This window comes from Mirounga leonina, unplaced genomic scaffold, assembly GCF_011800145.1.
Source record: "Mirounga leonina isolate KUSES-001 unplaced genomic scaffold, KU_Mleo_1.0 Mir_168, whole genome shotgun sequence".
In the NCBI taxonomy this organism is placed as follows: Eukaryota; Metazoa; Chordata; class Mammalia; order Carnivora; family Phocidae; genus Mirounga; species Mirounga leonina.
The window spans coordinates 13,395,031-13,421,717 of record NW_023270426.1 but is presented as its reverse complement, the minus strand read 5'-3'; the positions used below and the strand labels follow the sequence as shown (position 1 = coordinate 13,421,717).

The 26,687-nt window shown below is 36.6% G+C and overlaps 1 protein-coding gene across 2 annotated transcripts in view; it reads right to left on the bottom strand.

Annotated features, from left to right (window-relative positions):
* SLC12A2 (solute carrier family 12 member 2) overlaps nt 1–26,687 on the bottom strand; it is a 109,472-nt gene that overhangs the window by 70,133 nt on the left and 12,652 nt on the right. For both annotated transcript variants that reach the window (XM_035014039.1, XM_035014040.1), the window contains exons 2-4: nt 11,775–11,894; nt 10,216–10,291; nt 9,822–9,917 (exon numbers count right to left, since the gene is read on the bottom strand). In XM_035014039.1, the coding sequence (XP_034869930.1) occupies nt 9,822–9,917; nt 10,216–10,291; nt 11,775–11,894 (292 nt within the window). The remainder of the gene's footprint in view (nt 1–9,821; nt 9,918–10,215; nt 10,292–11,774; nt 11,895–26,687) is intronic.

Sequence of the window (26,687 nt, the reverse complement as noted above, 5' to 3'; positions counted from 1 at the left end):
CCAAGAATACTATATCCAGCTAGGCTGTCATTGAAAATTGAAGGAGATAAAAAGCTTCCAGGACAAACAAAAACTAAAGGAATTTGCAAATACAAAACCAGCCCTACAGGAAATCTTGAAAGGGGTCCTCTAAGCAAAGAGAGAGCCTAAAAGCAACATAGACCAGAAAGGAACACAGACAATATACGGTAACAGTCACCTTACAGGCAATACAATGGCACTAAATTCCTATCTTTCAATAGTTACCCTGAATGTAAATGGGCTAAATGCCCCAATCAAAAGACACAGGCTAACACACTGGATTAAAAAACAAGACCCATTGATATGCTGTCTGCAAGAGACTCATTTTAGAACCAAAGACACCCCCAGATTGAAAGTGAGGGGGTGGAAAACCATTTACCATGCTAATGGACACCAAAAGAAAGCTGGGGTGGCAATCCTTATATCAGACAAATTAGATTTTAAACCAAAGACTGTAATAAGAGATGAGGAAGGACACTATATCCCACTTAAAGGATCTATCCAACAAGAAGATCTAACAATTGTAAATATCTATGCCCCTAACATGGGAGCAGCCAATTATATAAGGCAATTAATAACAAAAGCAAAGAAACACATCGACAACAATACAATAATAGTGGGGGACTTTAACATCCCCCTCACTGAAATGGACAGATCGTCTAAGCAAAAGATCAACAAGGAAATAAAGACTTTAAATGACACATTGGACCAAATGGACTTCACAGACATATTCAGAACATTCCACCCCAAAGCAACGGAATACACATTCTTCTCTAGTGCCCATGGAACATTCTCCAGAATCGATCACATCCTAGGTTATAAATCAGGTCTCAACCGGTACCAAAAGATTGGGATCATTCCCTGCCTATTTCCAGACCACAATGCTTTGAAACTAGACCTCAATCACAAGAGGAAAGTCGGAAAGAACTCAAATACATGGAGGCTAAAGAGCATCCTACTGAAGAATGAATGGGTCAACCAGGAAATTAAAGAAGAATTAAAAAAATACATGGAAACCAATAAAATGAAAACACAACTGTTCAAAATCTTTGGGATGCAGCAAAGGCAGTCCTAAGAGGAAAGTATATAGCAATACAAGCCTTTCTCAAGAAACATGAAAGGTCTCAAATACACAACCTAACCCTACACCTAAAGGAGCTGGAGAAAGAACAGCAAATAAAGCCTAAACCCAGCAGGAGAAGAGAAATAATAAAGATCAGAACAGAAATCAATGAAATAGAAACCAAAAGAATAGTAGAACACATCAACGAAACTAGGAGCTGGTTTTTGAAAGAATTAACGAGATTGATAAACCCCTGGCCAGACTCATCAAAAAGAGAAGAGAAATGACCCAAATCAACAAAATCATGAATGAAAGAGGAGAGATCACAACCAACACCAAAGAAATACAAACAATTATAAGAACATATTATGAGCAACTCTATGCCAGCAAATTAGATAACCTGGAAGAGATGGATGCATTCCTAGAGATGTATCAACTACCAAAACTGAACCAGGATGAAATAGAAAACCTGAACAGACCTATAACCACTAAGGAAATTGAAGCAGTCATCAAAAATCTCCCAAAAAACAAAAGCCCAGGGTCAGATGGCTTCCCAGGGGAATTCTACCAAACATTTCAAGAAGAATTAATACCTATTCTTCTGAAACTGTTCCAAAAAATAGAAACGGAAGGAAAACTTCCAAACTCATTTTATGAAGCCAACATTACCTTGATCCCAAAACCAGACAAAGACCCCATCAAAAAGGAGAATTACAGACCAATATCCCTGATGAACAAGGATGCAAAAATTCTCACCAAAATACTAGCCAATAGGACCCAACAGTACATTAAAAGGATTATTCACCATGACCAAGTGGGATTTATCCCTGGGCTGCAAGGTTGGTTCAACATCCACAAATCAATGTGATACAATACATTAACAAAAGAAAGAACAAGAATCATATGGTCCTCTCAATAGATGCAGAAAAAGCTTTTGACAAAGTACAGCATCCTTTCTTGATCAAAACTCTTCAGAGTATAGGCATAGAGGGTACATACCTCAATATCATAAAAGCCATCTATGAAAAACCTACAGCGAATACTATTCTCAATGGGGAAAAACTGAGAGCTTTCCCCCTAAGGTCAGGAACGCAGCAGGGATGTCCACTATCACCACTGCTATTCAACATAGTATTGGAAGTCCTAGCCACAGCAATCAGACAACAAAAAGAAATCAAAGGCATCCAAATTGGCAAAGAAGAAGTCAAACTCTCACTCTTTGCAGATGATACAATACTTTATGTGGAAAACCCAAAAGACTCCACCCCAAAATTGCTAGAACTCATACAGGAATTCAGTAAAGTGGCAGGATATAAAATCAATGCACAGAAGTCAGTGGCATTCCTATATACCAACAACAAGACAGAAGAAAGAGAAATTAAGGAGTCGATCCCATTTACAATTGCACCCCAAACCATAAGATACCTAGGAATAAATCTAACCAAAGAGACAAAGGATCTGTACTAAGAAAACTATAAAATACTCATGAAAGAAACTGAGGAAGACACAAAGAAATGGAAAAACGTTCCATGCTCATGGATTGGAAGAACAAATATTGTGAAGATGTCAAGGCTACCTAGAGCAATCTACACATTCAATGCAATCCCCATCAAAATACCATCCACTTTTTTCAAAGAAATGGAACAAATAATCCTAAAATTTCTATGGAACCAGAAAAGACCCCGCATAGCCAGGGGAATGTTGAAAAAGAAAAGCAAAGCCGGCGGCATCACAATTCCAGACTTCAAGCTCTATTACAAAGCTGTCATCATCAAGACAGCATGGTATTGGCACAAAAACAGACACATAGATCAATGGAACAGAATAGAGAGCCCAGAAATGGACCCTCAACTTTATGGTCAACTAATCTTCGACAAAGCAGGAAAGAATGTCCAATGGAACAAAGACAGTCTCTTCAACAAATGGTGTTGGGAAAACTGGATAGCCACATGCAGAAGAATGAAACTGGACCATTTCCTTATACCACACACAAAAATAGACTCCAAATAGTTGAAAGACCTCAATGTGAGACAGGAATCCATCCAAATCCTAAAGGAGAACACAGGCAGCAACCTCTTTGACCTCAGCCGAAGCAACTTCTTCCTAGAAACATCACCAAAGGCAAGGGAAGCAAGGGCAAAAATGAACTATTGGGACTTCATCAAGATAAAAAGCTTTTGCACAGCAAAGGAAACAGTCAACAAAACCAAAAGAGAACCAACAGAATGGGAGAAGATATTTGCAAATGACATATCAGATAAAGGGCTAGTATCCAAAATCTATAAAGAACTCATCAAACTCAACACCCAAAGAACAAAGAATCCAATCAAGAAATGGGCAGAAGACATGAACAGACATTTTTCCAAAGAAGACATCCAAATGGCCAACAGACACATGAAAAAGTGCTCAATATCGCTCAGCATCAGGGAAATCCAAATCAAAACCTCAATGAGATACCACCTCACACCAGTCAGAATGGCTAAAATTAACAAGTCAGGAAACGACAGATGTTGGTAGGGATGCGGAGAAAGGGGAACCCTCCTACACTGTTGGTGGGAATGCAAGCTGGTGCAGCCACTCTGGAAAACTGTATGGAGGTTCCTCAAAAAGTTGAAAATAGAGCTACCATATGATCCAGCAATTGCACTACTGGGTATTTACCGCAAAGATACAAAAGTAGGGATCCGAAGGGCTACGTGCACCCCGATGTTTATAGCAGCAATGTCCACAAAAGCCAAACTGTGGAAAGAGCCAAGATGTCCATCGACAGATGAATGGATAAAGAAGAGGTGGTATATATATACAATGGAATATTATGCTGCCATCAAAAGGAATGAGATCTTGCCATTTGCAACGACGTGGATGGAACTGGAGGGTATTATGTTGAGTGAAATAAGTCAAACAGAGAAAGACATGTATCATATGATCTCACTGATATGAGGAATTCTTAATCGCAGGAAACAAACTGAGTGTTGTTGGAGTGGGGGGTGGGGTGGGAGGGATGGGGTGACTGGGTGATAGACACTGGGGAGGGTATGTGCTCTGGTAAGCGCTGTGAATTGTGCAAGACTGTTGAATCTCAGATCTGTACCTCTGAAACAAATAATGCAATATATGTTAAGAAAAGAAAAGAAGAAGAAGGTAGCAGGAGGGGAAGAATGAAGCGGGGGAAATCGGAGGGGTAGACGAACCATGAGAGACGATGGACTCTGAAAAACAAACAGGGTTCTGGGGGGGGGGGTGGGAGGATGGGTTAGCCTGGTGGTGGGTATTGAGGAGGGCACATTCTGCATGGAGCACTGGGTGTTATGCACAGACAATGAATCATGGAACACTTCATCTAAAACTAATGATGTAATGTATGGGGATTAACATAAGAATAATAAAAAAAAAAATACACCAGAATTCTCACAGCACTAAACCACCTACTTCTGTACACTCACTAAACAGTTTATCCAAAGCCATCTTTTGTAAAATTCCAAGGAACCATTTTGAGAATACAACAGAGTTCTAAGGGATCCAAATGGTTCCAATATCCATTTTGGTTATCATTCTAGGAAATACATTCTAATACCCTGGTCTACCAATATACAATAGTCCGTTTGCATCTTAACACTGCACAAATTTCCTCTGCTCTGTTACCGTTATTAAGTAGAGAAAAATGTGCTAACCAACATGAAATCTTCAGACTAGGACTGGGGGCTATATTATCATTGTGACTGATCACTTGAATAAGTTATACTTGAAGAGTCAGGACATACTGCCCTAATTATGCAGCAGACAATTTCAGAACCAAGTTGAAGTATTTTTAATCATTAAGACTGGCAAAATTGAAATGCCACCAAATGAGTCAAAGAGAAAACCCAAGTCAAAAATTATTTACAACTATTTGCCAGATTCACATTCATACTATTTGTGGTTTATAAATAGTGTTTTACTAAACTGAAAACACAATGTTAAAGCTTAAGTCTAATAAAATCTCAAAATACAACTGTTAGAGAATTGCTCGTTATAGCTTCTTCAAACATTTCACTGATCTGGAAAGCTGTAATTTGAAAGAAATTACCAATAAAAGGAAAGAACTATGGAGCTTAATTCTAAGTTACAACTCCTTGCTTGGTGATGACAGGAATGAATAGTTATATAATGGACTAAACAAAAAATTTGACAATCGATGTTAATCTGATTTTACCAATATAGAAAGCACTTTCTGTCACTTACAATCCATGCAAAAAATTTTACTATTACTTCCAATGTTTAATTTTACCTATATAGAGAATGAAGAGGTCTTCAATTATTTCAGAGAAATGAAAAAGATAGCGGAGTATAAAAAGACAATTCTGACATAATGCAGACACTTAAAAAAGATTCGCCAGTAAAATCTGGATGAAATTTAAATTTGTTGAAAAAATGAGTATAATTGTTTCATTTCTACCCTCTTCATCCATACAAAGTATACATGTGACTAACAACAATGTTGCATTAAATCCCTTGGATAATGTATGTCCAGACGACATTAGCATGCCTAGCAGTTACTTTTCATGTATCATGCCTAGCCTAAGTTAGGTTTCAAAAAATAATTGCCACTATTATCTGATTACAGCTCCAAGAAAATAGGATATTCTCTGACTTTCATTGTTACAAACCCAGTGCCTGTCACAAAGAGCTCAACAATTATCTGTTGAATGACTGATGTACAAGTAATATAAAATTTCATCTTAGTCATGAAATAGGTTTATATTAATTTTACGTTTTCAGAACTACCTGTCTGAATTTGATGTAACCTGGCCTTTTATTTGAAAGTATCCTGAACTCTGCTTTCATCTTAAGGCTCAGCACATATAATACAACACGATTTAAAAACTAGTATTTACTATTTCACAAATGAGACCACATTCACAGATTAATTATTTGAGGCTGGAAGAACTCTGGTCTGAGACACCTAGAAAATGCAGATCTAAATGAAAGTGACTGCTGGCCAGCACCCTCTTGGAGAACCTGCTGCACATAGCCCAAGTAAATTCAGTAAAATCCAGCTTTCAGTAACACCGATAAGGATTTGCACAATGGTAAAGAGCTCTGGGCTCCCAGCAGGCCACAATCATCTGTAGACTGTATTTGTCTGTTAGGCCAGGCACTATGGCAGAGATGAAGGTGAGGAGTACCTGCCACACTTACTTGCCACTGCTATCTTATTCTGTGCAGGCAGAGAACGGAGGACATGATTCGGTAACCTCCTAGTAGCTTCAGTACCCAAAAATCCTAACTAAAAACTAATGAAGCCTGAAACTACGCTTTTATTTTCTAAGTTTTGACTAGTTTTTTTTTTCTTTTTTTTTTTTTTTAAGAAACCTTGCATGTTGTCATATTATTTTTATCCTGGACTTCATAATTGAACATTATTATATTTGTTTACAAATTGGCAGTTACTTAATATTAAAAAAAACAACTACACTTTTCTAGATTGCTGTTTAATCTCTAAAATGTACTGTTAAAGCCAATGTTAAGGTAACTTGGTAAAATTAAATTTCTCTAATGGCAAAAAGCACATAGCACTAGGAAAAGTATGTATCTCACATACTGTCAAAGAGAAACATACCCTATAAACTGAGAATAAAATATTATTCAATATTAATAAAATATACATGTTATGATTGAGTTAAGAATCAACATAAACTGTTGGACTCTACCTCAAAATAATTCTTTATATTAACAAGATAACTAGGCAAGTTCAAAAGGAGCTCTCCAAATTGAAATTACTATACAGAGCAACCACAACCTTTAGGTAAAATATTTCCTTATTAATTCCCTTAATAATCAACCTCCAGTCACAGAAAATTGAGATGGATCTCCAGACATCACTATTTCCATGGTATCCCTCTATTTCTCCAATCTAAGCCTTTGGCACCCTGACTTGTGGGTATTTATAGCTCCATTCCTCTCTTCCCTGTGTACCCATTTTAAGAGAAGTAAAAATCAAGTCCTCAGTGATTGGGCTAGAGGAGATCCAAACCTGGCACTCTTGGCCCCCCCCCCCCCCACTTAAAGACAAAGCAGTTTACTGTTAGAAATGGCAAACAAACTCACACCTATAAAATGAGTCTCTTACAGTTTGCTTTAAACCGTAACTCCCACACTTTCTTTCTCCTTGGAAAATTATGTCAAACAAGGAAGATTCCTGGGGTGCCTGGCTAGCTTGGTCAGTGAAGCATGCAACTCTGGATGTCATGGTTGTGAGTTTAAGCCTCATGTTGGGTGTAGAGACAACTTAAAGATTCCTTGTTCCAGAGAGATTCCTACTCTGGAATCTGCTATCATGCGATAGTGCCATTTAATAAGTTCCTCTCTCCTCTGTATATTCTATAAAATGCTTTCTGGATCTACAGGCATGGTATAATTCAGATTCAATTTCTCAGGAAACAATACTTCACAGATACTTTTACTGAGTAAAGAGCTTACAAAGTTGGAATATTTTAATTCTCTTTCCTTCTCTTGCTACGTAGAACAATTATCAAAGAACAAATCTCATCAATTTCTTGATTACACTGACTTTAGGTAAGGAAACTTTCATTCAGGAAAACTTGATGAACCTCATGTTGATGAGATTCTTCACATTTATCAATCTTCATAAGTTAGTTCCCTAGCATTCTTCAAAGGTAAAAAAATAAGATCTTTTTGTGGTGTCTGTGAACTTAAGGATTTAATCATATATTATGTCTTCATTTAAATTAGTTATTAGTAGTAGTAGTACTGCTGTTCAAACTAAGCAAACTCAAGTCAGCATCAGCCTCTTCAAATTGGCTCCTGGGTCCTTTTGACCTGAAACTAGTAGCCTCTGTTACACCTTCTTTACTTTCCAATGTGAAAAAATGTCTAGGCTCTTAAAGTACGCTTCCTGCCCAGATCTGGAACCAATCATTTCTCCAAGGTCCTCTGGTTCCTCTGACTGAAAATATACCACGTGGGCACTAGGAGGTGGTTCACTGCTACTGGGTTGGTCATTTGTTATACGTAATTTTTGCATACAGTACTAAGCAACATGCACTTTTGGGATAAAATGTGTAAGTCACACTAATACTTTCAATTTAGAATCATGACTACAGGGTGCGATATATTCTTGCCAGATTTAGACCTGTATCTACTTTCTCATATGGGGAAAATCCTGTTTTTTCATGAAACCAAAATAAATCCCATTAGGGCTGTCCAAGTCCATGAAGCAGATTAAGCGGTGACAGAAGGGGCTTACAGTCATTGAAAAAAATCTCCAAAAAACTTTCACTGAGGATGATACAACTTGCCTGTATTCTGTAAAGGATCAGCCAGGTTTCCAAAGTCACCAACTGACAAGTGAAAAATGAACACCTTCTAGCAAAGTTTCAAAGTATGTGGTCAGAGTCTGAGGTAGATGTATTTATGAATACATACGAAAACTACTGATAGTATTGAAAGATGAAATGGCTTTTTAGTCCCAATGCAGGAAAATCTATGCTTCCCCTAAGCTTGAGTTCACATGGAGAATAATCTCTGGGGTTCATGCTGCCAGTGCCTTCATGCCCCACTGAGGCTTACAACCTTAATTGGAAAGCCTGAAGAGAAGGAGAAATACTTTGATAATTTGCTGGTCCACCACATCCATTTCTTCTTTTACTACCATTCCCCAACAGTAGCAGAAATAAATGAAGCATGGGGCACAATACATAAGAAGTCAAAAAGAATCTCTCAGTGTTGTCTGATTAACTCTTTTGGACATATCCACATCTTACACCCCAATATAGCTCAATCTAGACTCATGTACACGTACAACTTCAGCCAACAGTCACGCATGCTCAGCATGGACATATGGCTACCAGCTTCCCGCAGGCCATAGTGATCTTGATCTTCTGGTATGTAATATGAAGACAATGAAGAAAAATGAAAGGCTCAATCTAGTTCTCTCTCTAAATACCTGGTGCAGACAAGGCAGAAATTGTCTATGTATAATGTCAAATACGGGTCTGTAGAACAGGTGAGGCAGATGTTACAAGTAGATTCTCTTCTCAGTTGATTGCTATGACCACTGTATAGAAGCTGGTAAAGTCTATTTTCTTTCCTTTCTCTAGGGATGTCCTCACTTCAGCTAAATGATGAGTTTTGATTTGGAAAATGCAATTCTTTTCTTCTTGTTCACAGGGGTCCCCAGGCGATTCTCCTGGTCTCCTGGGTGCTCTCCCTGGGAAGGTAAAATCTCACAAGGCAGATCTTGTGGATTCCAATGAAAGAGGCCTCAGGGCACCCAGAGAAGAGAGCTAGAGTTGATAGTATGGATTCAGAGTCCCAGGTGTAACTCACACAAGCTGTCAGATCATGGGAAAAGAACTCTCCTTAAGTTTCCCTGAAGGGGGAGGAATGAGGTTACACCTATATAATACTGACCAAATACAGGATGCATGCTATTGATCCAAGGGCTAAAACCAGGAAGGAAGTAAGGGACAACCCAATGGAGAAGAAACCAGGTCAGAAGCTCCATTCTTGCTACCAAATACAATGAACGTCCTAAGTAATCTCAAGCATACATATTTATGTATGGGCCGAAATTAAATTTTATATTCTAATATGCTAGTTTGAAAGTACTTAGTAGCAAGTTTCTCACCGATACAGACCTATGTTGTTTTTAAGATAAAAATAATTTAAAAATTTAGACCTCAGTTTACTTAGTAACAGTAATCTGGTGACAATGATGTGAAAAGACTGAATTTACCTCCACGTACAAATCCATTGGTAGCTATTGCTGAAGTAGACAATCCTGTGATAGTTGTCACAACAGTGGCCATCATAATTACAACAACCGACAGACCTTTAGGGAAAAAGAAAAGAGACATATTTATTTCAACCTGCCTTATCTAGAACTGGTTAGTCTACAAAATTTACATTATATTTAACAATTACCTTATTTTTATCCCATTTTAGAAAAATCTAACCAAAATTTTGAAAAAAATTTTTAAGACATTAAGACAATAATCTGATACAAACGAGAAAATAGCTTAGAATAATTCCAATTGTTTGAATGCTATGAGGTTCACAGCCTAGACAAGCACAAGGCTACTTCACTTTTTCATTCTCAAATGAATCAAGCAGTATATAACTTTGCTTACCTATTCCAGCTTGACCCACAATCCATGACAATCTAATGAAGAGCATAACACCCCAGATGTTTAACATACAACGTACCTAGGAAAGAAAAGAGGACAAGTTCCAGATGAAGGCAAGTGATCAAACTTAATACATTAGTAAACACAAAACTAGCCAAAAGGAGGACAATATCCATTTAAAATTAAAGAAAGACATTTAAAATCTCTTATCCTTCTCTTTGTAATACTTTTTTAAAAGAACTTAATGAGAGCTAAAATGTGAACTAATTTAAGTGTAACATAACACCACAATGATCTAAAACAAAACAGCAAAAGGTACTAAACAAGGTAAAAGAAATCTTTTACCACTTCAACCCTAAAAAAATAGTTCCTATTCCTATTTATCAATGCAACTAAGTTTAATTTTTGCTTATTCTTTAATAACATCCTTATTTCATGATTTCTTCAGAAGATTTAAGTATTACAAAGTATGTCAAAACAAAATGCTAATTGTTCACACATCTTTTTTTTTTTTTAAAGTTTATTTACTTATTTAAGTAATCCCTATACCCAATGTGAGGCTCAGACTCACAACCCCGAGATCAAGAGTTGCATATTCCTTTGACTGAGCCAGCCAGGCACTCTAGGATCACAACCCGAGCCGAAGGCAGACGCCCAACCTACTGAGCCACCCAGGTGCCTTTCACACACCCTTTAAAACTGTGAACAAATGATACACTGTATGGTGGCTAATGTAATATAAAAAAAAACAAAATAAAACAAAACAACAACAAAAAACCTCTGAACTATGAGTTTCCCCAATTTATTTCTTCTATTGCATTTTATCATTATACATAGAACACAGTCGTCTAAAATACTAAAATAGAATAGGAAAAACAATACTATCTGGAGCTTCACATTTACCCTGATTAAGCAATGAAATTACTACTGGAACTGCGATTTTCCCCCTACTTCTCCCCTAAATGTCAACATGACTCTAATTAAGTGCTCCCAAAGTCCCAATGGAAGTCATTTAGTCTCCCAGTCTCCTCCAGTCAGTTAGTGCCTATTCCAACACAGAAAAACAGAAGTACATCTGAAACTTAATCACCTGAACCTATTTGTGAAGTGACCTCAACACTTAAGAAAACAATTTCTCCTTCATTCTGTTCCATGTTAACTTTCATACATTTCTCTTCAAAAAATAATGGGGTAGCAGGAAAGGAGGCAGAAATAGATCAGCCTTACTGCCTGCTCAGCTTTCTTGATTCTGATGCTCCCATCAATTTAATAGTTTCATATTTAATTTCTGAAAAATGACAATATGTGAGATTTACAAGAGGTAATAAAATATAATTTAGAGGAAATCAAGTATAATATGATTCTGTTAATACACACATCCTGTTTCCTTTACTGAATTTAATATCCACAAGAAAAGGGGGTACAAGTTATTAATTTGGTCTTCCATAACACTCACATAAAAAGAGAAAGAAGAGCTCTCTTAAGAAATGATGAGAACATTAGGAAGATTTTATAATAAACATAAATGCTGTCAGTCTAAAATTCAGTCTACAGGTACATACTAATACACCCTTGATCCAGCCAAACTTCACAACTCCTTTACTTTCCGCAGTGTATGTGACCACAGCATCTCTGGTTGGAGTACTTTCTTCCCCGTTGGCAAATCCATCCTCAAAAGGTTCCTGGTTAGAAAAGGAAATGTGAATTATGCTTAATTATTTAAAGTTTAAAATCACCTGATAAAGACAAATATCTCTAAATATATTTAATCATGTTTAGGAGGATATAGATTTCTAAAAATCAAGGATGTCTGTATACTTTACCTTAAAAAAAAAAAAAAGTAAAGTAATAAAGTGGAAGAAAACCTTAATTATAAGGTGTTGAAAAAATTTAAATCTTATCAGGACAGCAAACCCATTTTAATAATTTCAAATTTTAACTACACTTTGGTGGCATATGGAGAACAAATAAATACATACAGGCTTAGCTAAAAGTCAGTTCAGACCTGTCTCTTCAGCCACAACTTTATAATATCTGGTTGGCATCCTTCCCACAAATGAAATTTCAACATTAACAATTTAAAACTCCATCACCAATTAACACAGCTTTCCCTCTGTAGTCCACTACAGCAGGATTCCCATGGATCCCAAGATTCATTCCTAACTCTTGCCTTTACTCACTTTATATCTGCATGTGCTCTTCATTTTTCTTTTCATAATTTTTCTTAGATTCAGACATGAACTGGTTTTAACGCTCCATGTCTCACTGTATTTTTAGTTTTTTGTTCTCTACATTCTCCCTCTCTCTCTCTCTCCCCACCTGGTTCTCTTGTTCAGTCCCAATACACTCAAGATATATGACAAATTTCCAAACCAGTAACAGTGTGTTAAACAGGTCATGAGGGGTGAAGGGAGGTGCTGGGGCAGAGAAAATGTTTTAGATCTAGAATCATGTCCCTGACACTATCCCCATAGTTCTTCCTTATCCATATGTCAAGAGCAGGGAACAAAATACAGCTGTGTTTCCAAAATCATTCTTTAAATGGAGAAAAGCCAAGTAAATCAGTTATTTTTTAATCCTGAAAACTACCATCAAGATTTCATACCATACTTTTTAAAGACCATTTCCAGTAGTTCATACCCTCCAGTGAATTCCTAATGTAATTTTTTTTTTTATTAGAAATGAGCTATATCAAATTCTGTGTTACTGGAGAAAAAAATCTGTATCATAATCCAAACTTCCCTTTTTCCCTTGACCAGTATCTGTTAGCCAAGTAAAAGTATTTAATTCTATTTATGTATTAATGCTATATGTATCAACCTGTTATCAGCTCTTAGATTTCACATTTATACTAAATATACTAAACGACTGCTAAATCTTAGATTTTTAAGCCATAAAAGAAACGCTGTAAGTTAGATGCAATAATTTCTTTTAGCATATCTTTTGAAAATTATTTTACCTAGGCTTTTTAATGACAAGAAAACAACAATCAAATTTTCAACTAATCCTCATGTTTGCATCGAAAGACATGGCAACAACTTCAACTATATGAAACACTTGGAAAACAAGTCATTCTAAAATCAGTAAGAGCTTAAAGATGAATGTTAATGCTAACCACTCCTGATAGGTGGATTTTTAAAAACAGATAGTAAGGGACACAAATTACTATAATTTCCTTTATAACACATAGTTTCCCAATTACTTTCTACTGTATCAATGATTTCTGTACTATAAGAGGAATACCCAAGCTTATAGTATAGAGAACTAACCACTCCCATTCACAAAAATTATCTGCTATACTTTCTCCCAATGATCCCAACCTGCTATACTTTAACAGATTTATTGAGATATAATTCATATAATCACACAACTCACCCAATTAAGGTACACAAGTCAATGATTTTTAGTATATTCATCAAGCTGTACAATTATCACCACAACCAATTTTAGAACATTTTCACCATCTCACAAAGAAACTCCAAGTCCATCAGGAGTCACTCCCATTTCCCCAGCTCCTGGCAATCACTTATCAACTTTCTGTCTCCATGGATTTGCTATTCTGACATGTCATATACATGGAATGGACTCATATAATATGTGGACTTTGTACGTGGCCTCTTTCACCTAGCCTAACGTTTTCAAGATTCATCCATGTTACAACGTGTTTCAGTACTTCACTCCTTTTTATTGCCAAATAACAACACATTGTATGGATACACCACATTTGTTTATGCATCAACTGATAAACATGTGAACCTATTCCACATTCTGGCTACAATGAAATATGCTCCTATGAACATTGGTGCACAAGTTTTTGTGTGGACCTAAGTTTTCATTTATCATAGAAATAGCCCTAGGAGTGGAATTGCTGGGTCTCATTTTTGAAATGACTACTTCTGGTGATTTTTTTCTTCTTCTTTTGTAGAAGACTGCTGAGTGTGACTCCTCATTTCAGTCAGTTTATCTACCTATTGTTATCCCTCTTCCTCACTTAGCACCTGGTATAAACACGGAAATCAGTAACCGTATTGTTAGAAATATGTATATGTAGGGGAAAATAATGTGACCAAGGGCCTGTGTGGTTCAAGCACAGAGCATCCCACTTTGGCTTTCCTTCCACTGTTGGAGGTGCTCTAAATGGTAGAACATCAATGATGATCCCAAGTGAAAAAAAAAGACTCTTTATAGGCATGATGACTCTAGTTCAATTTAAAATAAAGCCAGAATAAAAATTTTTGTCTGTTAATTCAATTAACTTTAAGGTAGAGAGAAGTTCCTTGATTTTCACTCTAGGATATGTAGTGTTCTGCATTTAATTTGTAAGTGGAGACTTTAAAATATTATATAATCTTGGGGTGCCTGGGTGGCTCAGTCGATTAAGTATCTGCCTTGCGCTCAGGTCATAATTCCAGGGTACTGGGATGGAGCCCTGCATTGGGCTCCCTGCTCAGTGGGGAGTTTGCTTCTCTCTCTCCTTCTGCCCCTCTCCTGCTCATGCTTGCTCTCTCTCAAATAAATCTTCAAAAAAAAAAAAAGCTTAAAATATTATATAATCTTCTAAATATTACAAGAAAACATAATGTCTATAATATGCACAAAAAGACCTCTTCCTTCCCATTTCTATTAAAGATGCGTATACGTCATAGGCTATCTTTTCTAAGGTTAAGTATCAAGGTGGGTGTCCTTTTTAACACTGCAAAAGCATGCAGGCATCTTAAAATTTTTACTGTGGGTGCTTATCAGAATTCCACCACAAAGTTGAAGATCTAGAGATAATTATGTAAGTTTCCACTATACTACAAACAACTGTATTCAAAAAATGCAGATGAAGATTTTCCAGCATGTATGAAAGCAGTATTTCAAAACAGACATGAGTCCACATAAAATGAAAGTTTATCTTCTTCTCCATGTCTCAACATCTCTATTTAAAAAACTATGTTATTCTGAAAAACAAACGGAGGGTTCTAGAGGGGACGGGGGTGGGAGGATGGGTTAGCCTGGTGATGGGTATTGAGGAGGGCACATTCTGCATGGAGCACTGGGTGTTATGCACAAACAATGAATCATGGAACACTTCATTTAAACTAATGATGTAATGTATGGGGATTAACATAAGAATTAAAAAAATAAATAAAAAACTATGTTATTAACCTCTAAAGTACAATTCAAAAATTATAATCAAGTATTTCTACCTTATAGTTCAACCAATAGATTTAAATATAACAAAATTGGGTTAAATTGTATTAATTTCCTGCAGGAACAGGAAAACAAAGTAGAATACATATACTGTGTTCCTTTAAATATATTAATTCAGGATAAATAAGGAAACTGTGGTATTCCGTTTACATACAAAAAACTGTTTAAAAACCTTATAATCAGAAAATTTCACATTTACAATTATGAACTAAAATTATGCTGATACAAAGCTGCATAAATAATATCTTCAGCCTACCTAACAGTTTCAAAGAAATGATCGGTTTGTGTTTTCTCCTGTTTTTCACATAATGGATAAAAGGTGAAAAATAACAACATGAACGAATTTTATGGATAATACCATATTAAATGAGGTAGACCAAATGAGCCAAATTAATTCAGACTTATTTGGGGGGAAAATCGTTCCAAAAGCAGCACAGTGATCTGAGTCTACCAAGCAGGTACTGAGGATGGGGGTAGGATCAGAATGGGGAAGTGAGGAAGAGACGGAGGAAACAATGGGAGATCCAGAGTTAGGCCCTCAGTAACTGGGGCCATTTCTAAGTGAAAGAAAGGGAGATACTAGTAAATTATGGCAGCCTGAAAAGGAAAGGATTAATTCCGTCAGACATGCTGAATTTGAGGAGTCATGAGACAATTAAAGAGTTCTATCAGGCTGTTAAAAAATTCATGACTGGAACTTAGGAGCGGGGCCAGGGATAAAGAGCAAGTGGGTGAAGCTATGGAAACAGAATGAAAAGAGAAACTTACAGAGAGAAAGCGTGAGGAGTTGAACATTTTTCTGAGGATATACAAAACACAAGAATGAGGAGGCACCTGCGTGGCTCAGTCGGCCTGCCTTTGGCTCAGGTCATGATTCCAGGGTCCTGGGATGGAGCCCTGCATCTGGCTCCCTGCTCAGTGGGGAGCCTTGAATCTGCCCCTCCCCGCCCCCCATGCTCTCTCCCGCGCTCACTCTCTCTGTGTGTCTTGATAAAAAGAAAAAAAAACTAAAAAAAAAAAAAAAAAAAAAAGAAAGAAAGAAAGAAAATACAAGAATGAAAAGGAACTCTGGTCTCCACAGCCATTATTTCTTTGCAGAGAGTAGAGAAAAAAAGAGTTTTTGAAGTATAGGTAATCTCTTCTCTCCCCTGTGTATTCAAATTTCTACCTCAACTCCATCATTCTTTCTCCTTTAACCACAGTTAAATTTTACTGCAACATATAATGTATTATCTTCCAGAAAGTGATTGCTTTTCTGTTCATAGAATTGCTGCTATTCTCTTCTTCGATCTCCTGTTGAGATTGTAGGTGTTCAGATGGTTTGATAACGATCTAGCTGAATTTCTGGGACCAGACGAAACTTAGGTCTCCCACTCCTCTGCCATCTTGCTCTTCTAACCAAGGTTAGCTTTTTACTGCACAATGACTCCCCCATACACAACCACCACTACCATCAAAAAATGCCCAGCCAAATTTGCTGAACTAGCACATGAACTATGGCAATGACTGCCAACCTGGCTTCACCCCACCACAACACCAACAAAATAGTTCTAAGACATCCCAAGACTTCTCTGCTGCCAAATCTAATGTACATCTTTCAGTCTCTGTCCCACTGGACTTATGAAATGGCATATGACACTGTTGACTACTCCGTCTTTCTTGAAACATTTCTTCAAATGCCACTTTCTCTGAGCCTCTTCTACCCAGCAATTAAACAGGAACCTTTGGTCCTAGAGCCATCTCCTTTTCTCATTCTGTATTTTCTTTCTCCAGTCATCTCACCATCTCAAGTAACCCATTGCTTTAAATACTATCTAAATGTTAAGTAATAAGCAATGGCTCCTGTTCATTCGCAGATTAGATCTACCCTGCGAGTGTGAGTCCTGAGTGTGAATACTGATGTTGCCACTTGGCTTTTTTTTTTTTTTCTATTCTAATTCTTACCAAATAAGAAATTGTCAATGTGCTATAAACAGCAACTTTCCTCTAAATGAAAAGAAGGAAATGATTTCTCTTTCTTGGATCAGTTTTGGTGAACACTTAACTATCAAAAAAAGAATTTGACAAGAAAAACAGTAAGGTCTTAATAATTAAAATCCTTTATAATGTAAATGTATGTTAGATTCCTCAATGGACATCTTAAAAATTGCTGTGAGGTTTGTTCAGCTTCCATATCCAACAATTAAACTTGCCTTTTAATTCACCCATTTAAATATCAAATGTCATATTTCAATTCTGACCAAAGAGAAAACACTACCTGTAATATACTGAGTTTCATCATTTTTCAGTTAAAAAAAAAAAAAAATCTCACGAAATCAAGCTGTTTCTTCCCCAACAGAAAAATTTTCTTCAGATTTTTAGAGACAACGTATGATGAAACCAGATTTGTTTTCATAACATTGGATAAAAATCAAGCTTTGGAAAAAAATACTTGACCAGGTTTTTTTAAAAACTGCCAGTAAAAACTTTAATACTGCTTCAAACTAGCTCTGTAACCTGGAGCGCAAGGTTGTCATCTGCGTACATCCTTCTCAGCTCCCAAATATGCACATCAATGTGCTTCTCATTGTTAAATGCTTTAGTTCACGTTACATTAAATGTCAGTGATTTTCTTTGGACATCCCAGTCACTAAATCCACAGAATTTTCATTTCCAGAATAAAATGTAGCACAGGTGGTCTTCACAACTATACAGACAAGGATGTTAATACAGAAGAGGACTGTGCAGTGATACGAGTTGAGTTCTGACCACGTTTTTTGCACGCTAAGTTGATAAAGGTGTTTATCGTTGGGCAGAGAAACATCAAGACTGTTTAAATAGTGCAACCTCTGAATACAGTTAAAATACTAATAAAACACATTTCTAGCAATGTTTTATTACCAATCTATTCATTTTAATACAAATTCAATTTTTATAGTTAAACTGGTAAAAACCTGGTAAAAGTGTCTTTGCTCAACAATTTCAAGTCACAATAGGCAAAAGATAATGTCTGAGGTTTTATTTTGTTTTATTCATTCGTATTTTAAAGAACTGAGCAAAGCTGAACCTAGGTGTCTCTTTAGGCCTAAGGCTGCCACAGTACTTTGTCCAGGGAGACTTAAGGATGCTCAAATATGGACACTCTACAAAAGAGAAATGTTCCAATCCCTTAACTGTATTTAATATATTAAAAAGTCCAAAGTAAGCCTTAACATTCTTCTGTTATTTGAAGATTCTACATTTATAAAAAGCCACTTCTGGGCATAAATCACAATCACATCCTTCTACTCATTCATTTAACAAATATTCATTTATCAATTTTATCAATCACCCTAATAGGTACTTTCCAGCCCTCTTAGACTTGTTATTTTTATAGTAGAGGCTAGAGATGAATGGCAGGTCCTCCACCTTAAATGTGGGACATTTTCCACTATACCAAAGTAGCCGCTATTAAATTAAATGCTTAACTCAGTCAAAAAAAAAAGGTTAGGGTCCTTTTCAATAACACCCTCTATTTCAAGTCACTGCCTTTCCTTAAACAGTAACTTTCCCAATCTATAAAATGGAGATAATAGTCCCTGCCCACCAGTACCAGCCCCTTGGAGTCTTGAGGCTCTCTAAATAATGATCACTTTTTAGTAACACAGCCCCAGAAAGCAGTTGACATTTCTAGCTTGATGCTATAAAGCCAGCTGATAAAACCTGATTATAATCTAGCAATTTAAATTTAAATGCAAGTGCCACGTTAGAAAGGTGAGATTATGACTCACCTATGGCTATGTATTTCAAAAGAATTAGAAAACTTATTCTTAGGTGTCCTGGTTTTTCAATGCCTGACCACTGTTCAACAAGAACAAGATTACACACTCAGCTGACCCTATCAGAGCAAGGGCAGCAGTTTCCCTAAGACTCCACAAGCTCCCAGTGCCCAGGCAATGATGCTCCCGTGGCACCTGCTGGGGAGCTCTGACCTCTCCCAGCACCGGAAGACTAAAGCCCTTACCAGTAAGCATCACTTAACTGCTCTCGCAACTAGAGATCCTCTTCCTTTTGTCTGCCTACTGCCTCCCTGAAATACATACTGCATTAAATCTTGATCATGTTTTATGGACCCACTGTGAGTCTATGTTTCTGTGTAAAGGTCCATTTATTTACAGGAACAAAATTTGCTTTTGGCATCACCTCTGCAACTAGAAAGTGGTTCTTACGCTAATACACTAATTTACATAGTTAATGTGAGGATCACATAAGGTATTCTTTTACAAAAAAACAAACAAACCGAAAACCCAAGGCTGATTATTCACTGAAGATAAAGCTGCAAATAAAAAACTAGATTATGACATAGTTTTAGTTTTTCAGTAAGACAAGGCTATATGTACTAACTAATCATTTTCTTGCTGCCATAAAATAGGACTAAAAAATTCATTTACCCTGCCAAATGTTACCCTGCTGTCTAGCATTTTAACCTATGAAATATAACTTAGATCTCATTCACAACTGACTTCCTTATGCAGTACATCAACCTTACCAAATAATCCAAAGTGACAGGAAAAAACCAACGTGAACAGGAAAAGAAAGTGGAGGTGGGTGTGTCAATACACAGCTATAAAGTTTTAATGCATTTAACAATTACTTATTCAGAAGAAGGTGCTGGGTACAGTATAGTAGCTGTGGTAAAGAATACAGAAATTTAAAAATATGCTAAAATGTTTACCCTTAAGTTGTCCAATTCCAAATTATTCTGGCAGATGACACCATCTAAATGCTAAAAAATTCTGCTAATTACAACCACCAAAAATGTCACAAGTCCAACATTAAGGGAGCTCTCACATAAATAAGACCAAAACAATAATTTCTTCCAAAAGTTAAGTTTTAAATTCCATCCCATATTAATGCTTGCACTAAAAGAAAAACAAGATGGAAAAGCTTATTTAGCAGTGTCCCAAGGTGCCTTAGTACACTTAGTTCCCTTTATTTCCCTATGTTTCGGAGCAATCCCCTATTTCCTCTAAGCACATGAACATTTGGAAAATATAACAGAGATAATGGCTTCTTCCCAATTACTTTCTAAGAGTTCAATTCTGGATGAGAATTGGTTTGTGGGTTAAGAAATAGTTTGATTTTGTATATTGGGGGTAAGGTGAACCCTGCACTGAATCTGACCCAATCAATTCAAGTCTACAGTCATATACACCAGAATTTTTCTACTAACTGTGCCAGATACAATGAAACAGTTTTTCCTGCTTTCAATAAACAAAAGTTTCTTATAAAATATAAGTTGTACATAATCTAGGTCTGTTTACTCATCACCTTTGGGATAAACTAAGAATTCTTAGTATATGAGACCATCATAATCTATCTGGCTTACTTACTTTATTATGTATTTATTACATTTTTATTTTTAAAAAGATTTTATTTATTTATTTATTTGAGAGAGAGAGAGAGAGCATGGGTAGGGAAGAGGTCAGAGGGCAAGGGAGAAGCAGACTCCCCGCTGAGCAGGGAGCCCGATGTGGGGCTCAATCCCAGGACTCTGGGATCCTGACCTGAGCTGAAGGCAGATGCTTAACAGACTGAGCCACAGAGTTGCCCCCTGTGTGGCTTACTTTAATATAAACAGCCACATTTACCAAGAACCTACTGTGTGGCAGATAGTTCCCTAAATGCTTATATGTCCTATTTTCCTAAATTGGCACATCTTTGAGAGGAAGGTATTATCTTCACTTAAAAAATGAGGAAACAGTCTTTTGAGAGGTTGACACATCCCAAATCATGCAGCCATTAATGTGGCAGTGCAAAGATTCTTCTAAATGGTAGAAGTCCACATATTACAGTGAGCCAGTTAAAGTATTTTGGGCTAAGTGACAAAGATAGACAAATCACCCAACTCAGGAAACTGGTCTGCTCAAACTTCACAATTCCCCCGCCGTTTTCACTCTTCAGCATTGTTTCATCTTTCCCTCCTGCCTCTGCTTCCAAATCTAAAGAAGCTTTTGACAGGAGAAAAAAAAAAAAAAGACAGAAACTCTGCACTGGATGGCACCACAGGGGATTATTTCTAAATCTGTTTGTGCTTTGTAGAAAATCCCCCAGGGTCTACAATATCTACAAAACTCTTTGCCCTACAAGATTCTTACAGACAGCTGCACTGGACCACCTATGGAGGAGAAAGAAGGGCCAGCATCCAGACACAATCCATCTGGAAAGGCATGTCAAATGTTTAAATATGAAATTATGTACTAGATAGAGCTGTGTTACTTAACTTCAGAAGTGTATTTGGAGGCTATTGTGGTATGGAAGGTAGGTAACATTCAGTTTCTACATTATCTAGGTCTTCCTTTTTCCACTTAAAAACCACATTGCCTCCTCCAGCTAGCAAGTCCTTTCAATCAAATGTTCCAGGTCATACAAGTTTCTTTCATCCTTTATATGCTTTACCATTGTAACCTCTTGACCCCTGGACCCACCTACACATCCATGTTTTGTTATCACACAAAGATTTGACACAATTGAAGAAAAGGTAAACATTAGTCGGTTTTAGAAGCTACTGTGTTTTTCCAGTCACAGATCACTTTCCTATTTCTATTAATTTGACTGTTAAGGATCAAACCGCTAAGAAGTTCTACAACTTACCTGGTACTGAAAAATGTGCTTACTAAGATAACTTCCTCTCTTCACTATTTCCTTTAGTGACAAATGATAAGCACTTTACATCAACTAGGGTTGATGCTAGATAGCATGGTCTGAGAAGAGAAGCAAACTTCTGGGCCCAGCTTTATTTAAGCCAATCAAATCACTGTTAATGACAGGCAGAGGAGTGAAAATCTTTATTTCAGGACACTATCACTAAATAAGAATTATTCTTTGTTTACAATCAGTTTATTATTGATTTAAAAAAAACCCAAATTGGGGCGCCTGGGTGGCTCAGTCATTAAGCGTCTGCCTTCGGCTCAGGTCATGATCCTGGGGTCCTGGGATGGAGCGCAACATCGGGCTCCCTGCTTGGCGGGAGGCCTGCTTCTCTCTCTCCCACTCCCCCTGCTTGTGTTCCTGCTCTTGCTATCTCTCTCTTGGTCAAATAAATAAATAAAATCTTAAAATAAATAAACCCAAAATTACATCTAAAAAATGTTAAGGTTTACACAAAAAAATGCAATTTAAATCCTAAAAACAAACTTCTGAACTAATAATAAAGACACTTTAAAGACAAAAATCTCTCATATAATTTAAAAGCAACTGTTCACTAAGATAAGCTAAAGTATTAAATTAATATCCTGAAACATAGCCATATCAGTGACTAAAAATGTATGTTTACATATGTACATTTAGATGCCAAAGTGGCTGGGTTTATTCTAACAATTTTTTCATCAAGTACTAGCCAATTATATCATCCCAAAGCTACAAACATTTCCTATCCGTGCTGTCGGTGATTGGTGTATTCAGTGTAATGCTCCCCATACAGACTACTCTCTCAAAACAAAGTATTGTGTTACAGGAATCCAATCTGCTCTGGTTAACAATGGCCTATTAATATCCAGTGGCATTAATGCAAAGCTCAAAACTCAAGTGCCACAGATAAAAGTGGATGGTGTGATCATGTGACTTTACAATGAACCAAGTCAGCACTGCTGATTACAGTCAAAGAATTCAGTACTCTACCTAGCCCATCACGTTCTTTACTAGCCATTCAAGACTGAGTTACAACACTGTGCATTAAAAACAGCATAATGTATGCATTATTTCAAATCCCACACAACTTGCTAACTTCAACAAATAGATTGAATCTAACTCACCAGAAAACTTACGCCTCCCACTATCAATTAATAACATGACTCTGTGATGTACATTTCAAATTATTTTAAAAATAAGAAGGACCCAAAGTTTGTCAAGGATAAAAATACATAACCAGTGGCACCGTAAGTGGGTAAAATATTGGAAAAGCAATATAGAGAACCACGTGATAGAAAAAACTATAGTTAGGGCATGGCGTGCACTTGGTATTTCATGTACTTCTCACTGAATTATCATCTTTCTCATTTTCTATAGCAGGAAACCAAGGATCAAAGGGGGCAAGTCCTTTTTCTGAGGGTCACACAAGTATTAAGTGGAAAGGCCACGATTTAAATCCCAAATGACAGCTCAACTACACATGCATGGTAAAGAACCTAGGGCAGATGGAAAAAAAAAAAACACCACTTGATAAATACAGCTGCACTGGGTGAGCTCCTTTTTTAATGGAGACCATTCCCCAACTGTGTGTAACTCAAATGGATGGAAGCCTTAGTCACTAGAAATATCAAAGAAGACAATCCAAAGCCAAGAGAGGAATTGGAAATTAAAGTGGCAATCTCCAGAGAAAAAAGGGAATGATGTCAAAGGTAAGCCCCAAATCTTTTTTTTTTTAATTTTTTATTGTTATAAGCCCCCAATCTTGACTAACCATTAAATTACAGGGGGGGACCTCCCCAACTCAAGGAGGAAGGCTAAAAAAGCAGCAGCTGAAAACCAAAAAACAGAACAGATATATCAGCTACCACATAGCTGGGAAACAGGAACCAGTTTGCAGTCTCAACCCAGGCAAGTGAAATACCTGGTGGAACAAAAAACAATAATCCTTAAAAGAAAAGAAAATAACCACCACCACCCAAAGGCACTACAATGTAATACCTACATGTTCAATTTTTACTTCCAAGTATTAATAAACGGGGAACTATAACTCATAACTAGGAAAAAACAATCATTAGAAATTAATGCCAAGTAGGTCCAGGTGTCAGATTTAGTTGATAAAAGACTTTAAAACATGGGCACCTGGGTGGCTCAGTTGGTTGAGCATCCGACTCTTGATTTCAGGTCAGGTCACGATCTCAGGGTCCCAAGATCCAGCCCAGTGTCAGGTTCCCCACTCAGTGGGGAGTCTGCTTGAGATTCTCTCCCTCTCTCTCTCTGCCCCCCCAACCCCCTCACTGTCACTCATGCTCTCTCTCTCAAATAAATAAATCTTAAAAAAAAAGACTTCAAAACAGCTATAATAATATGTTAAAAAACTAAAGGTGAATATGGTATCAGTGAATAATGGAAAGGGAATCTCTATAGAGAAACAGAAGCTGTATTTTAAAAATTAAGAAATTCTAGACCTGAAAAATCACAAAACCTGAAATGAAAAGTTCATTAGATGGACTTAATAGCAGAAGGGAAATGGCAGGAGAAAGCAGTGAAAAGCATTAACTTACAGACAGAAGAAACTTAACAAATCCAAAAAATGATACACACACAAAAAAACAGCCCCACGCACAAATGCTCAAAGACAAAGAGAAAATGATATGGTTAATGGCCTTCTTATCAGAAACAATGGCAGTGAGAAGACAGCAGAGGTGCATACTCAAAGAGCTGAAAGAAAACCCTGTCAACCAAGAAGACCACATCCAGCAAAACTATCTTTTAAAGTGAAGTGAAATAAAGACATTTCCCATTAACAAAAAGAATTTTGTTACCAGTTGACCTCCTTTACAAGAAGTACTGAAGGAAAGAAAACAGTACCAGCAACACGGATCTACAAGAAGAAACAAAAATGAATGGAAATAAATGAGTATAAAATACCATACATCTACTTTTCTTTTCTTTTTTTAAAGCCATATGGTTGTTGAAAGTAAAATGTACAACACTGTACTGGGGTTTCTAATTTATGACAACCAGAGCACTAAGGAAAGGATTGTTTTAAAGTTCTTATATTTTAGCTGAAGAAATTCAATATTATCTCTAAGTACAGCAACCACTGAAATAATAATGCAAAGAAATATATCACTGGGAAGTCAAGAGAAGAATTAAAATGGAATACTAAAAAATATATGATTAGCACAAAAATTGTCAGGAAGAGAGGATTAGGGGATCACAAAACAAATGAGGAAACACTGAACAAGTATCAAAAATACCAAGCCTATTACAACCAAATTGCAAGAGATGTAAGTGGACTAAATAAGTCTACAAGAGAAAATGCAAGTTTTGGTATAAATATCATATGGGTACATGTATGAGAGTATTACCCAAACACTCACTTAAACAGAAGATTATTGTGGGTGACAGAAAACTTATATTACCTATTTACTAATGATTAGTTATTTAATGCTAGGTGGGAAGAGTCAAATAAAAAAACTGGTTTTAAAATGCACATAAAGGGATGCCTGGGTGGCTCAGTCATTAAGCATCTGCCTTCGGCTCAGGTCATGATCTCAGGGTCCTGCGATGGAGCCCCACATTGGGCTCCCTGCTCAGCGGGAAGCCTGCTTCTCCCTCTCCCACTCCCTCTGCTTGTGTTCCGTCTCTCACTATATCTGTCAAATAAATAAAATCTTTATAAAAAAATAAGTAAAAAATGCACATAAAAACACAAAAACTTTGTAAACTTTCCCTATCTTCCAAAGCTTCTATATTTTCTTTTCATAATGAAATAATAACAAACATTTTAAATAAAGTACAAAATGAAACCCCTGGAGTACATTCTTAAAGTGTTAGTTTTAAAAAGGATTAATCCTCAGCTTCTTAAAATTTTATATTCTAAGATGACTTGAGACTGAAATTTCCCAAAATTGTGTAGTTCGTTGACTCTCTTTTGTATTAAGATTTAAAACACTGTTTTATAGAGAAACAGAAGCTGTATTTTAAAAATTAAGAAATTCTAGACCTGAAAAATCACTAGACCTGTCAAATAAAATCTTAACAACAACAACAACAACTCAGGAGCTGTTCTTTAGATCCATTCTAAAGGGCTACTCTAGACTGCTATTTACTAAGAACTTTGTTTCTGCTTTTCATGATTTTCTTTTGTCTCTGATATGCTGGCTATCTCTGGATCCACCTCTGCCATGTTCATTTTCCCTTCTAATCTACTTTGCGCCATATTTGTTATAACTGCGCGTAAAGTGTAACTACACAATCCACAAGTATAGGTATAGTGAATCCCTCTTAAGTAAAAGAATTTATGTTAATGTTGTTGCTTTAATTAAGAGATCAGCTTTTTTTCAGGTCAGCCAATCTTCCAAATAATTGGGATTGAAACAGGTGAGGCTATTTAGCGATTTCTCCAAGCCTACAAATTTATAAATTTGCCTAATATTATTTCTAGAAATTTACAGAGTAAATTTATCAAGTAATTTATCATAAAGCTTCATTTCTAAAATAATAGAGCCTGCGTGTTTATGTCTGAAACCATTAGGTTCTTTTTTTTTTTTTTTTTTAAGATTTTATTTATTTATTTGAGAGAGAGAGCACATGAGAGGGGGGAGGATCAGAGGGAGAAGCAGACC